The following is a 17,919-nucleotide window of genomic DNA, read 5'->3' on the forward strand; positions in this document are numbered from 1 at the left end:
ATTTCCTATATTGATTATAACGATTACATGTAATAACCAAATTAGCATACATCATGCAGGCAAGACGTCAACATATATCCTATCTTTATTAGTCCTATCTAGGACTTAGAATGACGCTGCCTCGGCTTTGGCGTTCCATACAATTAATCGAAGTTTGGTTTGATTTGGCCGATTATTTGGGCTTTTGTGTTGGTATTGTATTGGGAACACTACTCTGCAGAATTTCGCAATTGTGGAATTGAGTCAAGATCAAGTCATAATTATGGAAGAAAAATTCATCGAAGCACCTCCTCAGGAGGAACCTACTGAACCTCCTATATTTCCCCAAAATACATTTTCTCATATCAGGAACAAAACAAGACGGAGAGAACTTTACAGGCAATTTAAACTCGATGTCGCGAAGGTAACCAAATGGGACTAGGCCTAGGCTAGCCTATGCCTGAGATATATTTGTCAATCACCATGTGGGCTCTCTCAGCATGGTGAAGGTAGTAGTTACGCGAATGTTGCATGGCGTAAAACAGTAGTACAGTAAGAGCAGTACCGTTGGGCTGCATTTTTATCAGTTTATTGGCATATTGTTGATAGTCCAGACGTGACCGTTTACTAGCTTCGTGATTTTGTTCAGAATTCAGCACACAATACAGGCAGTTTAAAGTTGACACATGTTTGCAAACTTTAGGAGTCAGATTAATGTAGGCTATGCATGGGTATTGCCGGGTATAAGAAACATAGCCAATGCATTTCAAAAATCTAGCAGCAAGAAATTTTAGAAATTGAAATGGATGACCAAACAATACCAAGTAAGCTCTATATATTAAACCTTAATGGAGTGATCACCTCATGGTGTCAGTTCCCAGCTTCCTTCTTAACAGAAGTCGGTAAGTTTGATTGTGGCTATTTGACAGGCAGCTCTAGTATATTGTGTGGTCACCAATTAGCCAAGCTGTTTGTACCACCATCTCAATAAGTTTGTGCCTAGTCCTTTAGTGGCTCTTTTAGATACTGCGGCATGGAATATTTGGACTATTTAGGTTTTCAAGAATCTAGAAATAAGTATAGTCACTCCATTTGGTCACATCTGAATATCGCTGGAACTAAGTTGTACTGTACAAAGCATGAAATGACCATGAAGAGAAGAGCAAATATTTAACCCAGTTAGCTGTAAGGTATAATTGCTTATCTTTACTCTTACCCTTGCTCTAACAGTGCTCATTGTAATATCATATTCAAATATTTCTGCATGACAAACTGAAAAAGCAATTCTTTTGTTTCTTTTTGCATTTACAGTCCAAGAAACTGGAAAAACTTCGGAAAAAGAAAGAAAAAGAAGAACTTGGTGATAAGGTATGTACTTTGTGGAGTCTTTACAAATAGTGGAACACTGTTTGGAAAGAACAGTATTTTTCCTGACTGTTTGAAAGTCCTGTCTAGAGACCTTGCTCTTTGACTGATCAATAATGCCAGTGTTCACTTGTTCTTGCCAGATAAAGCATTCATTTGTATGGAAAAGTCAAAACACTTGGTCATCTGTGATAAATCAGAGCGAATATTCTTCAAATCTTTTACTTTGGTTTTATAAACTTATTCTTGATTTCTCCTTTGATGGTGATAACAAATTTGAAACATTTGGTTTGAAACTTTGACCAATCTCAATTCACTCTAAATTGCAGGCTTCATCATAATGCAGTTGTCAGTTATCCTTCACTGTGGCTTAATGATATGTACACTGTAAATGAAACAAACACATTTTCTGTTCAATTGCCATCAGGCTTGGCTGACTTCCAAGCTTTTTGGAGCTGATTACCTGGGCCCTAGGAGTCCCTCCAAATTCTATGAAATGAAGTTTAAAAAAAAGGGTTGGAAGTAAACACTAAATACTGTCAGTTCATACAACAGACTGCAGTCTGAGAGAATAGTGAAATAGGCATTCTGGCAAACTGCTCTGCACAGTTAAATATACAACCGTCAAAAGTTTATGATGACATGATATCCAACATGCATCTCACGCAAAAGTTGTTTACTCACAATTATTTTCTAATTTATGATATATATGAATCAAACTGTATATTATATGTATAAAATATCTTATTTACCCTGTTTGAGATGTTGCCTCATCTTGTATGCAGTGATTACAGAGACAAATATTTGATTTATATCCATTTCATCTTTCTTCACCTACAGGCTCCTCCAAAGCAAGTACCAAAGACAATTGAGAGCATGAGAGTGTTTGAAGAGACGATGGTGGACCCAGGTGATCGGGAGGTATGGCTAGTTGGTAGATCACCAACAAAAAGGCTCATTTTGGTGGTACATTGATGTACAATCTTGGTCCATATTAGTTCTTCCTCTGAATATTCTGGCTCCAAAGATAGCATTTTTATCATATTTTTAACCATTTATATCTTTCCCAATCCCAATCTGCACACAGATAGCTTTTCTTTGGAAATCAAAATTTTGTGTGTTTGAAGTGACGCTGTTTCCACAGGTTTTATCCATTAGAATTTCAGTGCTGATTTGCCATCAGCTAAATTGTTTACAGAGCTCTAAAGTATCTTGAACACACTTTTCTTGTTCCTCCTTGTTTAACATTTCCAATCTTTGAATCCTCTGGTATCTCAGGTTGGCAACTCCTTTCTTGAAACACAATACACCACCAGTTAACCGTGGAGTGAAAAACTGGGCAGAAATCGAAAAACGGGTGGTGTGACTCATGGTCAATGTTAAACTTGCTATTCTGTTTTCAATGCATTCTAATATTACCATCAGCAAAAGAGGAATGAATTTGGATGCCGAAAGCGCTATGGCTTATTTCTCCTTTGAGTGTAGCATTGGTCAATCAAGAGCAGCTCACAATTATTGGGATGAATACAGCAATGGTTTCTGGTGGCTGTTAACTTCAGATTCTCTTGTTTCATTTCTTCTTCTTTTTTTAAATTATTATTATCATTATTATTTAGGTACAACATGATGAGGATCATGATGAGATGGCTCCTTATTTCAAGAGAGAGGTTGCTCCCAAAGTACTGATAACCCACAGCAATCGTACCGTTTGGGTGAGTCCAAGCACTCTTCTAGCTGTAACATTCTCTGTTGAAAATGGTTGATATAGTTGATAACACAAATGCCTGTGTTGCTTAGAATGCCCTTAAAAGCGATGCTTTAGAAGACTTACTTGAATAATTGTATCAATATCTTTCATTTGACTGATTTGCAAGTGTAGTATCTATTGCTTTAATATGTGTAATACCTATGAAAGATCCATCAAGTGTCAACAGTCTATAACTGTAGCCTGGTCCTACAACACTTTTGCAGGCATTCCAAAAGTACTGTAATGATGTTCTCAATCATTATAATTAAAGAGAGGCAAAAACAGTTAGCAAACTGCTGTATATATTGTTAAAGCAATAGGAAGGTTTGTTGCCACTGAAAGACTGGGCAAGATGTTGCTGTTTTGGCACACTAAAAGGTGAAATTGATGTTTATTAATTAGCTAAAGAAAGTTTGTTAATACATTGCTTCTATAGTTCATAAAATGATGATATTGAGAGACATCTTGTACAGAAAAATTGAAAAGAAAAATTGTAAATAGCGAAGTGACACAAACTTTGAGCTACATAGGCGAAAACCGTTTCAGAGTTATGGGTTCTCAAAAAGAGGCCACCATTTTGGTATGGAAAAAAAAAAACACCGAGTGATAGTTAATACTTCTACAACATTGCTACAGTTTATCTGTATCTTGGCATGTGACAGACATTGTTTAAGAGGGGTTGTTGATTTTTGCAGTAAATGGCTTTTGTAAACTACATGCTGTGAATTATAGACAATTTATTAATAGTACCTCCAACTTAAAGTTGAAGACTTTGTGATAGTTTTACCAAATGTTTCAATGGAATCCCCCCCCCCCCCTTATAGGAACATTTTTACAACAATGTATAAAGTAAACTAAAAAATTGTTTCTTTTGCATAAATTTCAGAGAATAAGAAAATTTCTGAGGGAGCTCAGAAGCACCATTCCTTCGTCAAAGGTGTTTAGGCGGAAGAATATCCGACTGAAGAGAGTGATCCAACAGGCCATCTCCAAGGATTACACTCATGTGATTGTTCTACACCACGACAAGACCGTACCAAGTATCCTTAACTATTAGCATGCGTGTCTCCAGTAATCCCTCCAGTAATAAGAAAATTACCTGGACAGAAAGGGCAGCCTATCTAATGGAACTTCTAGCCTGTCAATATCTCCTTGTTTATCCCTCTAATTTAATTTGCTGTATATTTGTACCAAGTTAAGTGAATGTGTTTTTAGAAATGACTTAGGAATATTTCGTTATTCGAGGACTTTTAGATTCAAAATGTTCTGACAGTTTTGAGTACAAAGCAGCCGATCAACAATGATAGATTGTTTAGCCTGACCAGTGATTGAAGCTCACCTGTAAAGCCCTGTAGTGTATTCCATTATTAACACTAACCGATCATCACTCACTCGGTATAGTAAATAATCACATGATTATGATGATGCACTTCTTAGTTCTTCCATCTATTTTTTTCAAGGACTACTGTAGCAAGGTGTGGCAATGTCAGATTTTTGCCTGAGATATTCATTTTATTTGCCTTAACAATGGACTTTTGTTTTTAAGATGGTCTTATTATATCCCAGCTACCAAATGGTCCGACAGCTCACTTCAGGATAAGTAATGTTCGGATCAGGAAAGAAATAAAGGTAAGAAGCAGATACCTGTATTATTTCTAACATCTGTATTACAAACAGATGTCAACCAGATGTTTCTAATCAGGTTTCAGGTTTCTAATAATTTCATTTTAATTTCATAACATTTTATCATTTTCTTAGTCAAAATAACTCCTTTCAACTGCCAAGAAATAATAATAATACTATGCCTCTTGCAAGAGATGCCTACCAAATTACCAAAAGCAGTTGCTATTTATGAAAACTGCTTTATTTCATAGTGATGCAACAATAGATCTTTGCATTAAATCAGGGGGAAGCCACATTAAAATTCTGCATCCAGTCTGCTGGTCAGAACACTTAAAAAAAAAAAGTAACTGAAATGGAAACATGAAAGATCAAAGAGTTAGCTGCTCATTGTCCATCTTTCATCATAGGTAATATAATCCCTCTATAAAAACCCTCCAAATTTTCATGTTTTTACCCTGCTGTTATTCAGTGAATTCATTTGTTTCAGTTGTTGGTCCAATATTATAGGGTTTGGGGCTGCAGTAATAAGATCTTAAAAACCCTTCTTGCGGACTGCCAAAAATTTGCAAAAGGGCCGCACTCTTTTCCACTTGTGGTTTATAGCTTAATGCATCTCTGCACAAATTTGGTCTGTACTAGAGTCCTTATGATAGTGGTAATTTTGAACAATTACAAAGTAACATTCCCCTCTCCTTCAAGGGGACTCGCGCCTTTATCAATCCCAACAATCGGTATTTTCATTTTCCTCACAGAGGTGCGGCTTGCACACATACCACAAACCAGAAGTTGTCTTGAACAATTTTGGGACCCGTCTTGGGCATCGTGTCGGTCGGTTATTTGCTACAATGTTTGAACAGGACCCAGAGTTTGTCGGCAGACAAGTTGTCACTTTTCACAACCAGAGAGATTACATCTTTTTCAGACGTCACAGGTTTGAGCAGATTTTTACAGCAACACTTTGCATTGAGTAATATTTCCCCCACCCTATCGTAAAAGAGAGAAAAGGGGAAGTGAATGACGCAGAATCGCAGTAACATATCATTGAGACACTTGGGGAAAATTTCTTGTGAAAACAATTATAGATTTTCAAATTTCTTAGCTCGCTTCAATTTTCTTATGATTTGCCAGTCTGGTTTCAGTTGCTCATATAAGTTAGAAATTTGCTCATAACTTAGGTCTTTTGTGTTTCCTTGCTAGTGTGGTTAAGGTGGTGGTATCTAGTAAATATAGGTTTATAATTTGGGAAGTGGGGAGGGGGAAAGGAGGGAAATACTTCAGTAAAATTTGAGGCTTGTTCTTTTAATGTTTACATTTTTGCTCTTTGTTAGGTATGTGTTCAAGAAGAACATGAGGGTGGCCCTGCAAGAGCTTGGACCACGTTTTACTCTGAAGCTAAGATCACTTCAAAAGGGAACTTTTGATACCAAGTATGGCGAGTATGAATTCGTGCACAAGGTAAGGATATTTCTTCAAATATTGAAATCATTTACAGCCACCTATATTTCACTCTGGAGTGCATTCACCATATGAGGGGAGAGGAACAAAACAGGATGGATGCATCCATTACGGGATGAGGGGTATTCACCAAAGATTAGGTGTCTTCATATAAAGAGGGTTTGTTCATTACATCCTTTTGGACATGTTTGTGGGATGGAGAGTTGGACAAATATTGCCACATTATTACACTCACAACTGTTAAACTTAACCCTGATCCTTTCATTTTCCTAATCCACAAAAAATAACTTTATCATCAAATTAAAAAATTATAAAAATTAAAATATGGTACAGATTTATTTTGGTATTTAACATGAAATCACACTTTTCTTGATCATTACAGAGGCGGGAAATGGACAACAACCGAAGAAAGTTTTTCCTTTAGTCATTTACATGGGAAACAGCAGTCTGGGGTGGAATGGGCCTACTGGTTTACCAACTCGAATCCAGTACAAAGATGACTGATTTCTTCTTTGTCGCTAAATATGCTAGTTTCATCCACCTGCTTGGCCTGAGCCCATAGCAATTTATGCCACATTCCGCTACTGGCAGCAACCCAACTGAAAAACAACCCCAAAAAAGAGTATACGGAATTTGTCACAGCAGAAATTTTTCCGTTTCTCTGTCACAATTAGAAGTGGAAAGGAAAGAGTTTGAGTCAAGAGATAAAGCCTAGGTCTGGTTGTGGGTATCTTTGGGATATGATCTTTTACCTTGTTGAAAAGAACCATTGGTTTGTCTGTAGACAAGGAGCAGTTGTCTACAGGCTATTGTCAGAAAGGGTACCATGATTGTTTGGGCCATCTGGTCTGGAAGAATTTGTTCTTTCCATTTGTAGGTAAAAAAGAAGTTCTGTCAATTATTGAAAGAAAGGGAGAAACGTAGAAGAGTTGGTTGTAACATGGGTAACCATGGGATTTCTTCATCTTGGTATGGATAACCATTATAGTGTGCATTGTATCCTTGATTCAGAAGGGTAAATTCCATGTGGAGAATGGTATCTCTGGTTCAGAAAGGTGTGTCTCGGGTACATGATGGGTGAATTCCTGGTACAGAAGGGTACATCCTTGACAGAAGGGTGTATCCCTGGTACAAATGGTTTCATCCCTGGTACAGAAGGGTGTATCCATGGTACAGGTTGTATCCTTGTACAGAAGGGCATATCCTTGACAGAAGTGTTTATCTCTGGTACAGAAGGGTGTGTCCCTGGTACAGAAGGTTGTATCCCTGGTACAGAAGAGTGTATCCCTGGTATAGAGGGGTATATCCCTGTTACAGATGGTTAGTTCCCTGGCACTGAAGGTTGTGATGACACTACTAAAAGTTTGTATTTGTTCTTCAGTGCAAGCAGCGACATTAATACCGAAATTTCTGGATATAAAACCAAAGTCAGGTTTGTGGGCACCAGTTCCATAATCGTTTACAAATTGTTATGTGATGTTCATCATCTTTGGTGCAAGAGTACCACTTGAATATGTCAGTGTTTCAATCTTGTATGCAGTATTGCGTGGTTAGACGAGGTCGTACAGAGCACGGTGTTTGTATGGGGGGTGTCTGGCTTGAATGGGACCTATTCATCTAACTTGTTCTTGTGGCTAAAGCTGGCTTTGGTCAAGGTTAAGTTCTCCCTGCAGCAATGGTCTTTAAACTTTGGGGGAGTGACCCTAAGATGGATTGCAACATATTTTCGGTGGGTCAATGGAAGTTTGAATTAGAATTTATCAAATTCAGCTAGTTTTCACAGCCTGCCATGAGAGATGTATTTGGTGTTTTTTAACATCCTTAGTTAACATCCAAAGTCCTTAGTCCAGGGCAAACTTTTATGCATTTTGATCATCAATTCCAGGTGGGGGGGGGGGGGCTGGTGGGTCGGTGCTCAGTCCTCATGGAATATCCTGAGTCATTTGACCTCTAAGTTTGTGGACCACTGTTCTCCATGCAAAACTGGGGCCATATGACACACAATGGCATTCCATGTTGTCCAGTTCTTAACAGCTAAATCTAGAAATAATTTCCAGTCAAAACTACTGGAAGGGGAGGGGGTAATCTCTCCCACTCCACATCTGCAGATGACCATGGGCATTAACGATGCCCTTTGTCGGTGTTACTTGAAAATGTTACTGTCTATCATGTGCAACAAATTACAACATTGAGTCTTGTTGGCAGACACTTCATGATATGTATTAGAATATGAATGGAGTATTTTAGCAAACTTTTTTTTTTTTTTAAGTTTCTTTTAGCATTCAGTAATATTATTGTTACATGCCATTTAATTGAATTGTTTATTATCTAAACTACCTTTCGCATAAATCTTTTCTGCAGCTTTTGTGGTTGCAAGAAATGAATCTTGGGTGTTAACCCTAGTAAAGTACTGTGACTTCAGACTGACATCTACAGAAAAGAAATTATTAAATATATTTTGTAACCAACTAAGTCTTAAACTAGAGGGATAAGCAGGGGGTTAAAATTTATAGTTTTACCAAATTGCAATGATTTTTTCTGCATCTATAGGTGGAAACAACATCCTCAGAGCATTTTGTATGGTGCAGTTATAAATTTAAAAGAAAAATACCACAAACTTGTTTGAAGTTTTTATTGAGGGCCTTTTCGTAAACCGTATTACGGTATTATACAACACTTTCCAATGATGTCTGAATTTATCTGCAACTGTACAGAGTCAAAATGTTCAAACAGTGCAAAGCATTATTAAAATGACATGATACATAAAATGGTATTTGATTTATTCATTTTTCTCTGTGTTTATATATATAGATTTTTCTTTCTTCCCCTCTTCATCTGTTTTGGACGTCAACATTTTTGATATGAATGACAGGAGGGTTTAAAAGCAAGTTATACATTTGATGAAAGAAAAGAAGCAAGGAATGGCTGAGAGAGCAAACAAATTAAAAAGACGAAAAAATATTCTATGGAGCAGCATTAGGTGGGAACATATCCTGTCAGGAACATATACTGATATATAAGTAAATGTGCGACGGAAAACTGACTGGGCGATTATAAACGGTGGAAAAGAGTTGAGGAATTTATTTTGGGTACAAACGAGGGTTCGAACGAGGAAAATTGGGTTTTGGGTTCGAACGAGGAAAATCAGGATTAAACATATCTTGTTATGAACATATCCCTCCAAGACAAGACCATATTGCGTTTGAACTTTTAAATTCATAAAATTAAACATTGTTCTGATTAGCAGTATAGGCTAGAACGCCGATAACGTAACACATTTTTTTGGGCATATTGACAAAACGCTCAAACACCACACGCAGTTTACATATTTCTCCGTTGTGAAAACGACTTGCCAGCCTATTATAATTCCATAATTCTAAGTTATCCTTTTTGTTTCTGTTAGGGCAATAGATCTCTGGCATTAACATTCCATTGAACGGGCCCGTACCCTGTTTAGAGATGTGTAGCTAGAAATTATATGGTATATAGTTAATATATTTCTATTCAAAATATATACCGCACAAAACAAATTCCATTATATGAGTGGTACAATTGTTGTAACTTTGATTCCTGACACAATAACAGCTTTTAATCGTGAGATTATTGTGATTAGTGACGCGTGGGGTGATCAAAGCTGGTTACAACAATGAATACAGGGTGGCATTGTGGCATCATATGACCTCGTTTTTTGTTCCCTTGTCCCGCGAACCCAATCGATCCTTTGTTCTTTGGTATTTAACTGGTTATAACAGCTATTAAGTTCGTCATGAGTGACCTCAAACTTCTATACTAATATTGCAAAATGGTGCCCAAAAGTTTCTTTTCAGTAGATTCCAAGTCTGCTTTGGGCAGAAACCTACCAATAATAATATTCGTCATATCCATTACAAGCCATGAAATATTATAAACAGGAAACTTGTGAATAACTTACTCATACAAGAAATAAAATATGATAATGTTGCTTAAATTCTTGAAGAATTACTGGACTCTCTATAATTGTGATCAATTTGAGTTTACATTGCAAATTAACACGCAGCTTAACATCCTTACCATGTACCATAAGAATAAAACATGATACTTTTTATCTACTCAGTTGTTAAAATCACTTCATAATTAAGGTCGTGGCGAATCCTGGTCATGATTTCGTGGACTCCACTTTTCTTTTTCTACTTGGGGAGGGGGGGGGGGGAGCGATGGGAAGGGGGCTCGTTTAACTGAATACTAACTTTCACTGAATCAAACTTCAACCGTCAATTCATATTCGTAACTATGGTTGCATCTATATTCCAAGATTTCGTCATATAATCATCTCTCATATCGAGATCAATCACCATACATAGTAGGCTACACACATAATACGACCATCATGGCCGTATCCCAATATCTCGCAATTTTCCTCTTTCTTCATCGTCCCATACTGACAGCTATATTAAGTATATACCCGCATCCAAGTGTTATAAATTCTACTCATTCATACAAATGATTCATTTTCCAAATGTCATTTTTCTTATTTTGATGCAATGACGTTCACCATCATATACATATATAGTTAATACGATATATTTATATAGTCTTTATTTAAATAATTGTACATGTATAGTTATTCCATGAAATATGCACCACAGTGCGACTACCAGACATGACTCAAACACTACTACCCGTGTATCAGTTTCCCGTCTTCACCAAGAAAGTCAGAAGGACTAGAACCCCTTGTTTTTCGATGGACTCTTTATAGTACTGTGGTCTGGCGATATTCATATCACCGTGGCGACAATTATATCCCCAGTATTCTAGCGTACGCGTCTATAGTCTGGTCTACATCTCAAAAGAACTGGAACTCCGCAAGATCCAATAAACTTCGAGACAAGTCAATTAGGAATACCGAATTCATATGTTAATGACCATTTTACGAAATCACTTCCTTGGTAAACTCATTATTGCTATGGTGTGCATATTTCTCCTACTTGTGCATGACAGGTATAGATAGTCCCGAGTGTCCTCCCGGTTGGCCGACATTCATTCGGGAAGCAAGGATTTCCATTGCAAACGCTTCCAGCTAAAGGATGAAAAGAATAGAAAAGTTGTGCATTCGCTTGTTTCATACAGCTTTATCTTCACATATTGTGCACATGAGAAACGTTCAACAAATGCACCCCCACTCCCCCTTTCCACTTCCCTTCCAAGAGATAATTCGGGTAAAGCAGTGATAACTGTCGGCGCAGGGAGAGCTCTCTCACCCTCTAGACCCTTGTGACGATGAAATACCAAAAGTCAGTCAAAGGGGGTGTCGATACGAATCTCGAAGACATGTTTACGAATCACTACACCGAAGCTAGAAGCGGTAACTATAATACATGCTTACGTTTTGTGTTGTGTGGGATATGACACCCCTCCACCCCCCCCCCCCCAATCCCTTGTACATGTCACTGATCTCGTGTTATAGAGGAAGACAGCCTGGACAGTTCCCAACATGGTTCATTCAATCGTTTAACCAACTTGTTTTTCATGGCTTGTAAACATTTCAACATTTTGTTGCACTTGTTTACTTACGGTCACGTGTAACGGTCACCATGAAATTACAGGTTAACACTGCTCCTCTGTCGTCACCGCAAGAACAGACAATATCGCTAATCCCCACCGGAAAAAGATCACCGGATTGCGGACTGCACGAAACTTGTAAGGTATCAGGAGTTTGATCCACGTCCGTACATATAGGAGGTGACCAGCTGGCTGTGTTACCGACGTCACCCGGGAGTGACGCCACAGTGACGTCATTTGGACAATTAATAACTGGTTGTGTATTTACTAAGGAAAAAGTTAATGAAAGAATTTGTTTGGTTTGGTTTTACTCAATGTCAATATCCAATATTACCAGGAACCAAAGTAGTATAACCTTTCTCTCCCTCAAATACGATGGATAAAAATAACTCTTTGTCACCCACCTATTCCTCCCCCCCCCTCCCTCCCCACCGAAAACATGTCCTCCTCCAGTCAATCCCATAGAACGAGTCCGCAATTCATTCAAAAAGAGGTGCGAATTGCTATAGATTGCTATTTATTTAATTTCTGAACAGATCTTATAGCGATACATTATAGATGTAATGTTTCAGAACATACAAAGGACAACCCCCGCCCCTTCCCCTCCTTCTACCCTGCTCAACCTCTCCCGTCAACTCCCCCGTGGTCTCATTTTCCATTAAATGAGAACTTGATGGGAGTCCGCACTTTCAAAATATCGTTTAATGCAAAGTTCGATTTTGTTGGATATAATTTGATTGATAATTACCCGGGAATGGAGTAATAGTTACTTCAAAATCACAGCTATCGGAAGCACCAAGGTTATCCGTGCAAGTACACGTTGCAGTATTGGGTCCTAAACCGAGGAAGAATACTCCAAGCTCCGGGGTACATTCGAATTGAAGGGTTGATGGGTCGGGTCTGTCTATACCGGTACATGTTGGGTCAGGCCAGACAGCGTTGTTACCAATATCATTCTCGAGAGACTCGATAAATACAGGTTCAGGACAAGTTATAATCGGTGGGTTTCCAACTGAAACAGCAAAAAAATGGTTAAATATGTATATATATATATATATATATATATATATATATATATATATATATATATATATATATATATATATATATTAAGCCATGCACTTAAATGAACCACAATGTTCGGTGGGGTGAAAATTTAAACTTTAAATTGATCATAAATACAAATTAAGTATAAGCTTATGCAGATACTGTTAAATAAACACTCACCCCACCCTCCCCCCTCCCCATGCCAGCCCATCCTTTTTTATTATTGCATTGTGGGCACTTAGAACTGAGTCCTTGTACCATCTGGTACGGTGGTAAGTTTGGACCTGAACAGATTAATTAATATATTATTCGAGCTATTAGTACTTTGGAGATTTGTTGATAAATAAGGTGGGTGCAAATGTGTTTTTTTTTTATACGGTATTGGATACCGGTAAACTAACAAGGCCCTCTCGCACAGGGCTATATTACCAAGAAAATGACGTAACGGTTACCTATGGTGTAGGTTATATTGAAACCAGGGCTTGGTATGTTCCTATCTGTATCGTATCGAAACCAGGCGGAGTCTCCCTCTAAAATTAATTCCATCGGTAATTCATCCGTCATTGTTTCATTCAAACAACCGTTTAAAAACTCAACTCCAAGCGTGGCCGGAAATGCCTGTAGAGACGGGTTGGTTCCATTGCCATAGAAAAGAAAATCTTTATTCTCTTCCGTGCAAAAGAAATTGATACTGAAATTAAACCGGAGAGCTCCTGGAACTTGTATAATGTAGTAGAGAAACCGCAGTCGACTGGGGCTTGGATCTGGAAAGTTAGGGCTTAGGATGGTTCCTTGTTGAGTGTTGATTCGGATCACCGTGGTACCGGAGACTATTCGATATAAGGGTATAATTTATAAAGAAGAAAGAAGAGAAAAGATTATAGTCTTGAAATTGAGTGTGCAATGCAAAAGAACACAATATATTTCATTAATAGCATCGGTTAGATATGTTTATAACTTAAATGATATCAGTCAGAGCAGAATTGAAGAAGAAAGTCCGCACTCGTCATCCGTATTATATGTGCGGTATATATAGTTACATGTGTAGTAGTCCTCGCGGACTGATATACTCGTACATTGAAACTAGTGAAGATTATATACGTACTCGGGTATTGTACGATTGCACTCATATATGCAAGGGGAATTCTATTTGTAATCGTACCACGTGATGTTGTTCTCGTTTGACATGTCCTTGGTTAAGTAGTGAAACCCAAACGGAAAACCTAAACCCAACTAAAAAAAAAAAAAAACACAACAGCTATAGAAGAGAACACATGTCCCGTCCATTGTTTTTTGTTCTTCAGATTTGTGAGTTATTTTCGTACGTAAAAATATATCTCTAATTCTTGTGAATAATTGTATAGCTTTTTAGTATATACTCACCAAACAACACATTTTCACAATTATCTCCAACCGCAAGATCTTGGCAGAGACAGAGTGCTTCCCCTGAGCTAGAAGCGCACGTCGAAGGCGCTACACACGTATTATCAAGACATGGATCAACTGATGAAAAATAATGTAAATCAAATAAGGTGAAATATTGGTGTCTATATCGATTTTCTTGCAAAAGATATATTTCATTATTTCTCGTCTATATTTGTCTCTGAGGGAGTTCACCAAGAACCCCATTAGGCTACATTGGAATTGAAATGAACAAGTTTGGACTTCAAGTAGAAATCGATTCACATTTTATCATTTATATATCTTTCCTGACAAAGGTGTCAATACCACGAATGGCTCGCCCTCTATAGTTTGGAATTTGTACCCCCCCCCCTTTCTTTTCACATGTGACGACTAAATATAATATTTGTATACGTGTATATATGCCATGACAGCTTTACAACAAATATTAATTAACATGCTTATAAAAAAACAGCTATAGAGATCCATGTTTGTATAATTGATTGAATACCCCGCCCCCCCCCTTATATGTGCGGTTCTTTACTGTGATAACACTAATTTGAATGAAGTTTGCATGTAAAAAAACACACACCCACACACACAAACAATGAATTACACAGAAAATGATCGAAACTGCATAATAGGCATATTCTTTGTGACCAGTGATCCACATGAGCGAACAATTAGCACCTGTGGTTAATATCATTGCACTGATCGGATTCTATTAGTAGGACAGTTTATGTTAACCAGTATTTAGGCCTTTATTTATAGGCCATTGAGTGTTGAAAATATTTATATGTTCCTTTCACACAACAATCAACACACGTTAATGCGCCAACAGTGAACTCCATGAGAAAAGCCCAGCCTATTTCATATTTAAGGATTTCAGTAACAATTTAAACTTATTGAACCAAAATTTTCAAGGTCATCACTATTGGACCTAATTTTCGGGACGAAACATTTGCTAAAAGTTTTAACAATTATTCTTTACTTAATTGAGGATCAGACCGTCCAAGTGGCTCCTAAAAATTTAGGAGTTGTAAAATAGATACGAATTTATCTCATCACTGCATGGAAATATAAGTGAAAGTGGCTTTAAAAATGATTCTAGAATGTGTGACCATTAATTGATTTTCTAGCATATTTGGAGGCAATACTGATGACGATCTTTTAGAATTAGTCCATTTTTTTACAAATTTCAAAACAGGTTTTCAAATCCAATCGTTTATGATTCTGTTTTCTCTCTCTATGCTGATGACGAGCTTTTCAACTAACTATATGAACCAAAACTGACAACAACAAAAAAACAATTCAAAATAAAACAAAAACTGTTAGCAAAACTGCTTTATCCACTAAAGACCCTGTGTAACAGAATGTGTAAAAAAAGTAAGTGTGCCTGACATGTCGATCCTAACAAGATCTTCTTCAGAGGCTGAATGACAAGTAGGCCTAACAGAATTTACAAGGTACAAAATACAAGCAGAGAATACAGATATAGGTTAAAGGCATTGAATACTCGCTCACAAAGAAACGTCTGATGCCGGTAATCTGACCTAGTTTCGAATGAGGTGTAACAGAAGTCTAGACACCACCATCGATCCCAGAAAATGCACACACAGCTTGCTACCGTCGGTAATTAGACACTAGTGTGTGTATACAGTCAATACATGCAGCTACGGTCAATACCCACAACACAATGTACATATAGCAGCGATGGACATCTCAGGTCTTCATAAAAGGTAACAAGGTATCACGTTTTATTACTGTCTGCATTTTGTAGTGACAAGAAAAAAACTTCACTGGCAAGCAACGGATAGTTAACTTTTTTCAGAGGGCGGCACGCGGTTTGGGGCGAGTCTTCAATGCCTTTAATGAGCAGGGGGATCCGATTCATACTAACTGAAAGTTCCAACGTCATTTTTATGGATTTTTACAAGAGAAGCAAACTCAGACATCATTTTTAGCTTAGCATGGTGGAAATTCTTATATGGTAAATATTGTTCCCTTTAGCATATCGGTATTGGAATGCCGTTTCATGGGGCCGCCATTTTGTCAAAACGTGGTATCATAATGCCATTAATCAGGAGGTGAAACAACTTACTTTCCTTTGTATATGTGTGTTTTATATTTTTTATATTTTCATTTCATGTTTTCAAAGAAAATATAAACAATGCCGACACTGAAACCAATATCTTTCTCTGAGTCACCCCCCCCCCCCTTACATAGAAATATCCTTAAACGTTCATTTTCGTTATAGCTGCCTCATAAACTACACACTTTCTAATTGTGTATATGTGAGGATAAACCAAGGGCAATCACTCACTGTAGGCTTTAAATATTCATTGGTTATTGAATGAAAAACATGAAAAATTCTGTAATAATCGTAGATCTTACCATTCTGTGATATAACACTTCTCAATAATTCCAGTTCACTTGTCACGAACAATATCCACACGATTACACGAAATATAGGTAACATATTTTGAAGAGGAAAAGTGAATATTTCTGTAATCGATTATCCGTTACCGGTTCAACTCAAAAGACAAAGAACCGCTAAAACAAACCGCCCGGTTGATTTTTTATTCTAATTTTTATGACTGCCCTTCATATATCCTTGCAAACGTATTTTCAAATGTACTGATAATTAGACGTTCTCACCGGCCTATATCTGTTGGACAATATGCCTATATATGTAATAATAGTCGATTAATACGAGCGGTGTCACTGCTTGTAGACAATGACTGAGGGGTTGAACAATACCCTTGTAAGGTTCAATGATTTCGCCGTGAATTAGAAGAGCCGGTATATTATAATGCGATAATCTGCTGTATCCACTAAAAAAAATGCTAAAGACGTACAAAAAGAAGAGAGAAACGTGACGTAGAAATTAGGAATTTAAGCTATGCACAGAGGCTTGCCGAAACTGAACTTAAGCGTTCTACGACAATCTCAATTTGTTATTCTTATCCATGATCCGACATTAATTCCGCAAAGCCCAAAATCAAATTGACTAAATTTGCTATCAAAAAAAAAAAAAAAAAACAGTTACGCTTATTGTATGGCTACATCCGATTGAAAGTGAATTTCCAAAGTTACACACAACTTTCGCAGGTACGCCAATTCATTACAATTTAAGAAAGAAAGAAAATATGAATATTTCCTAGCGACGGTGTGGTAATTGGATGAGAACGAATTGAACAACATGAATATATATGTGCTCGATTTTTATGGAAACAACATACAACATACCACCATAGGCGTAGGAGGCGAGGGGGGGGGGGGGGGCTGCAGCCCCCCCAACCAAATTATTTTGTGGAAATTCGGGCAGTATGCTGAGAATTTTTCGGGCACCTACTGGAAGAAGAATAATTTGCAGTGTGTTTTTCAATTTTTTGGTGAAAATTCGGGCAATATGCCGATATTTTTCGAGCACCTACTGGAAGGAGAATAATTTGCAGTGTGTTTTTCAATTTATTGGCTGAAAATTTGGGCAATATGCTGAGAATTTTTCAGGCACCTACCAGTGGCGGAGCGTCCACACAGTCAGAGGGGGCGGATGCCCCCCCCCCCCTGACGGACTCAAATGGACTGCCGGCGCCCTTTTCAGCTTTTTACTTATTCGCGATTATTGACTTTTTTATTGCGCTCGCAAATACCTATTGACATTTGTCACATTTTTTAGTGCAATTTTCTGACAAATGGCGATGACACCTATTTATTCTTCGTTTATGTGCAAATTAGCAAGGCCTGGAAAGGGTCATTTC

General features: G+C 37.5%; 2 protein-coding genes across 2 annotated transcripts; one reads left to right on the forward strand and one right to left on the reverse strand.

Moving 5' to 3' along the window:
* The first annotated feature begins 208 nt into the window (after positions 1 to 208).
* Positions 209 to 6,779, forward strand: LOC139981446 (ribosome production factor 1-like). Its single transcript, XM_071993837.1, has 9 exons — positions 209 to 403; positions 1,291 to 1,347; positions 2,185 to 2,265; positions 2,961 to 3,056; positions 3,978 to 4,131; positions 4,638 to 4,720; positions 5,467 to 5,645; positions 6,043 to 6,169; positions 6,552 to 6,779. The coding sequence occupies exons 1-9, from the start codon at positions 263 to 265 to the stop codon at positions 6,591 to 6,593; spliced, it is 960 nt and encodes a 319-aa protein (XP_071849938.1). The 5' UTR covers positions 209 to 262; the 3' UTR covers positions 6,594 to 6,779.
* Positions 6,780 to 8,932: 2,153 nt separating this feature from the next.
* On the reverse strand, positions 8,933 to 16,791 carry LOC139981443 (uncharacterized). Its single transcript, XM_071993822.1, has 6 exons — positions 16,550 to 16,791; positions 14,138 to 14,257; positions 13,207 to 13,584; positions 12,456 to 12,719; positions 11,720 to 11,974; positions 8,933 to 11,225 (listed from the first exon to the last, which is right to left on the reverse strand). Exons 1-6 carry the CDS (start codon positions 16,632 to 16,634, stop codon positions 11,110 to 11,112), a joined length of 1,218 nt encoding a protein of 405 aa, XP_071849923.1. The 5' UTR covers positions 16,635 to 16,791; the 3' UTR covers positions 8,933 to 11,109.
* Positions 16,792 to 17,919: the final 1,128 nt, after the last annotated feature.

Source organism: Apostichopus japonicus, chromosome 2, assembly GCF_037975245.1.
Source record: "Apostichopus japonicus isolate 1M-3 chromosome 2, ASM3797524v1, whole genome shotgun sequence".
In the NCBI taxonomy this organism is placed as follows: Eukaryota; Metazoa; Echinodermata; class Holothuroidea; order Aspidochirotida; family Stichopodidae; genus Apostichopus; species Apostichopus japonicus.

Coding starts and splice junctions, on each gene's coding strand:
- LOC139981446 (XM_071993837.1), top strand. CDS start 263: ATGGAAGAAAAATTCATCGAAGCACCTCCTCAGGAGGAACCTACTGAA. Junction 404..1,290: donor TTAAACTCGATGTCGCGAAG/GTAACCAAATGG, acceptor TTGCATTTACAG/TCCAAGAAACTGGAAAAACT. Junction 4,132..4,637: donor CCACGACAAGACCGTACCAA/GTATCCTTAACT, acceptor TTTGTTTTTAAG/ATGGTCTTATTATATCCCAG.
- LOC139981443 (XM_071993822.1), bottom strand. CDS start 16,634: ATGTTACCTATATTTCGTGTAATCGTGTGGATATTGTTCGTGACAAGT. Junction 14,258..16,549: donor AAGTGTTATATCACAGAATG/GTAAGATCTACG, acceptor ATTTTTCATCAG/TTGATCCATGTCTTGATAAT. Junction 11,975..12,455: donor AACTATTACTCCATTCCCGG/GTAATTATCAAT, acceptor CTTTTTCCTTAG/TAAATACACAACCAGTTATT.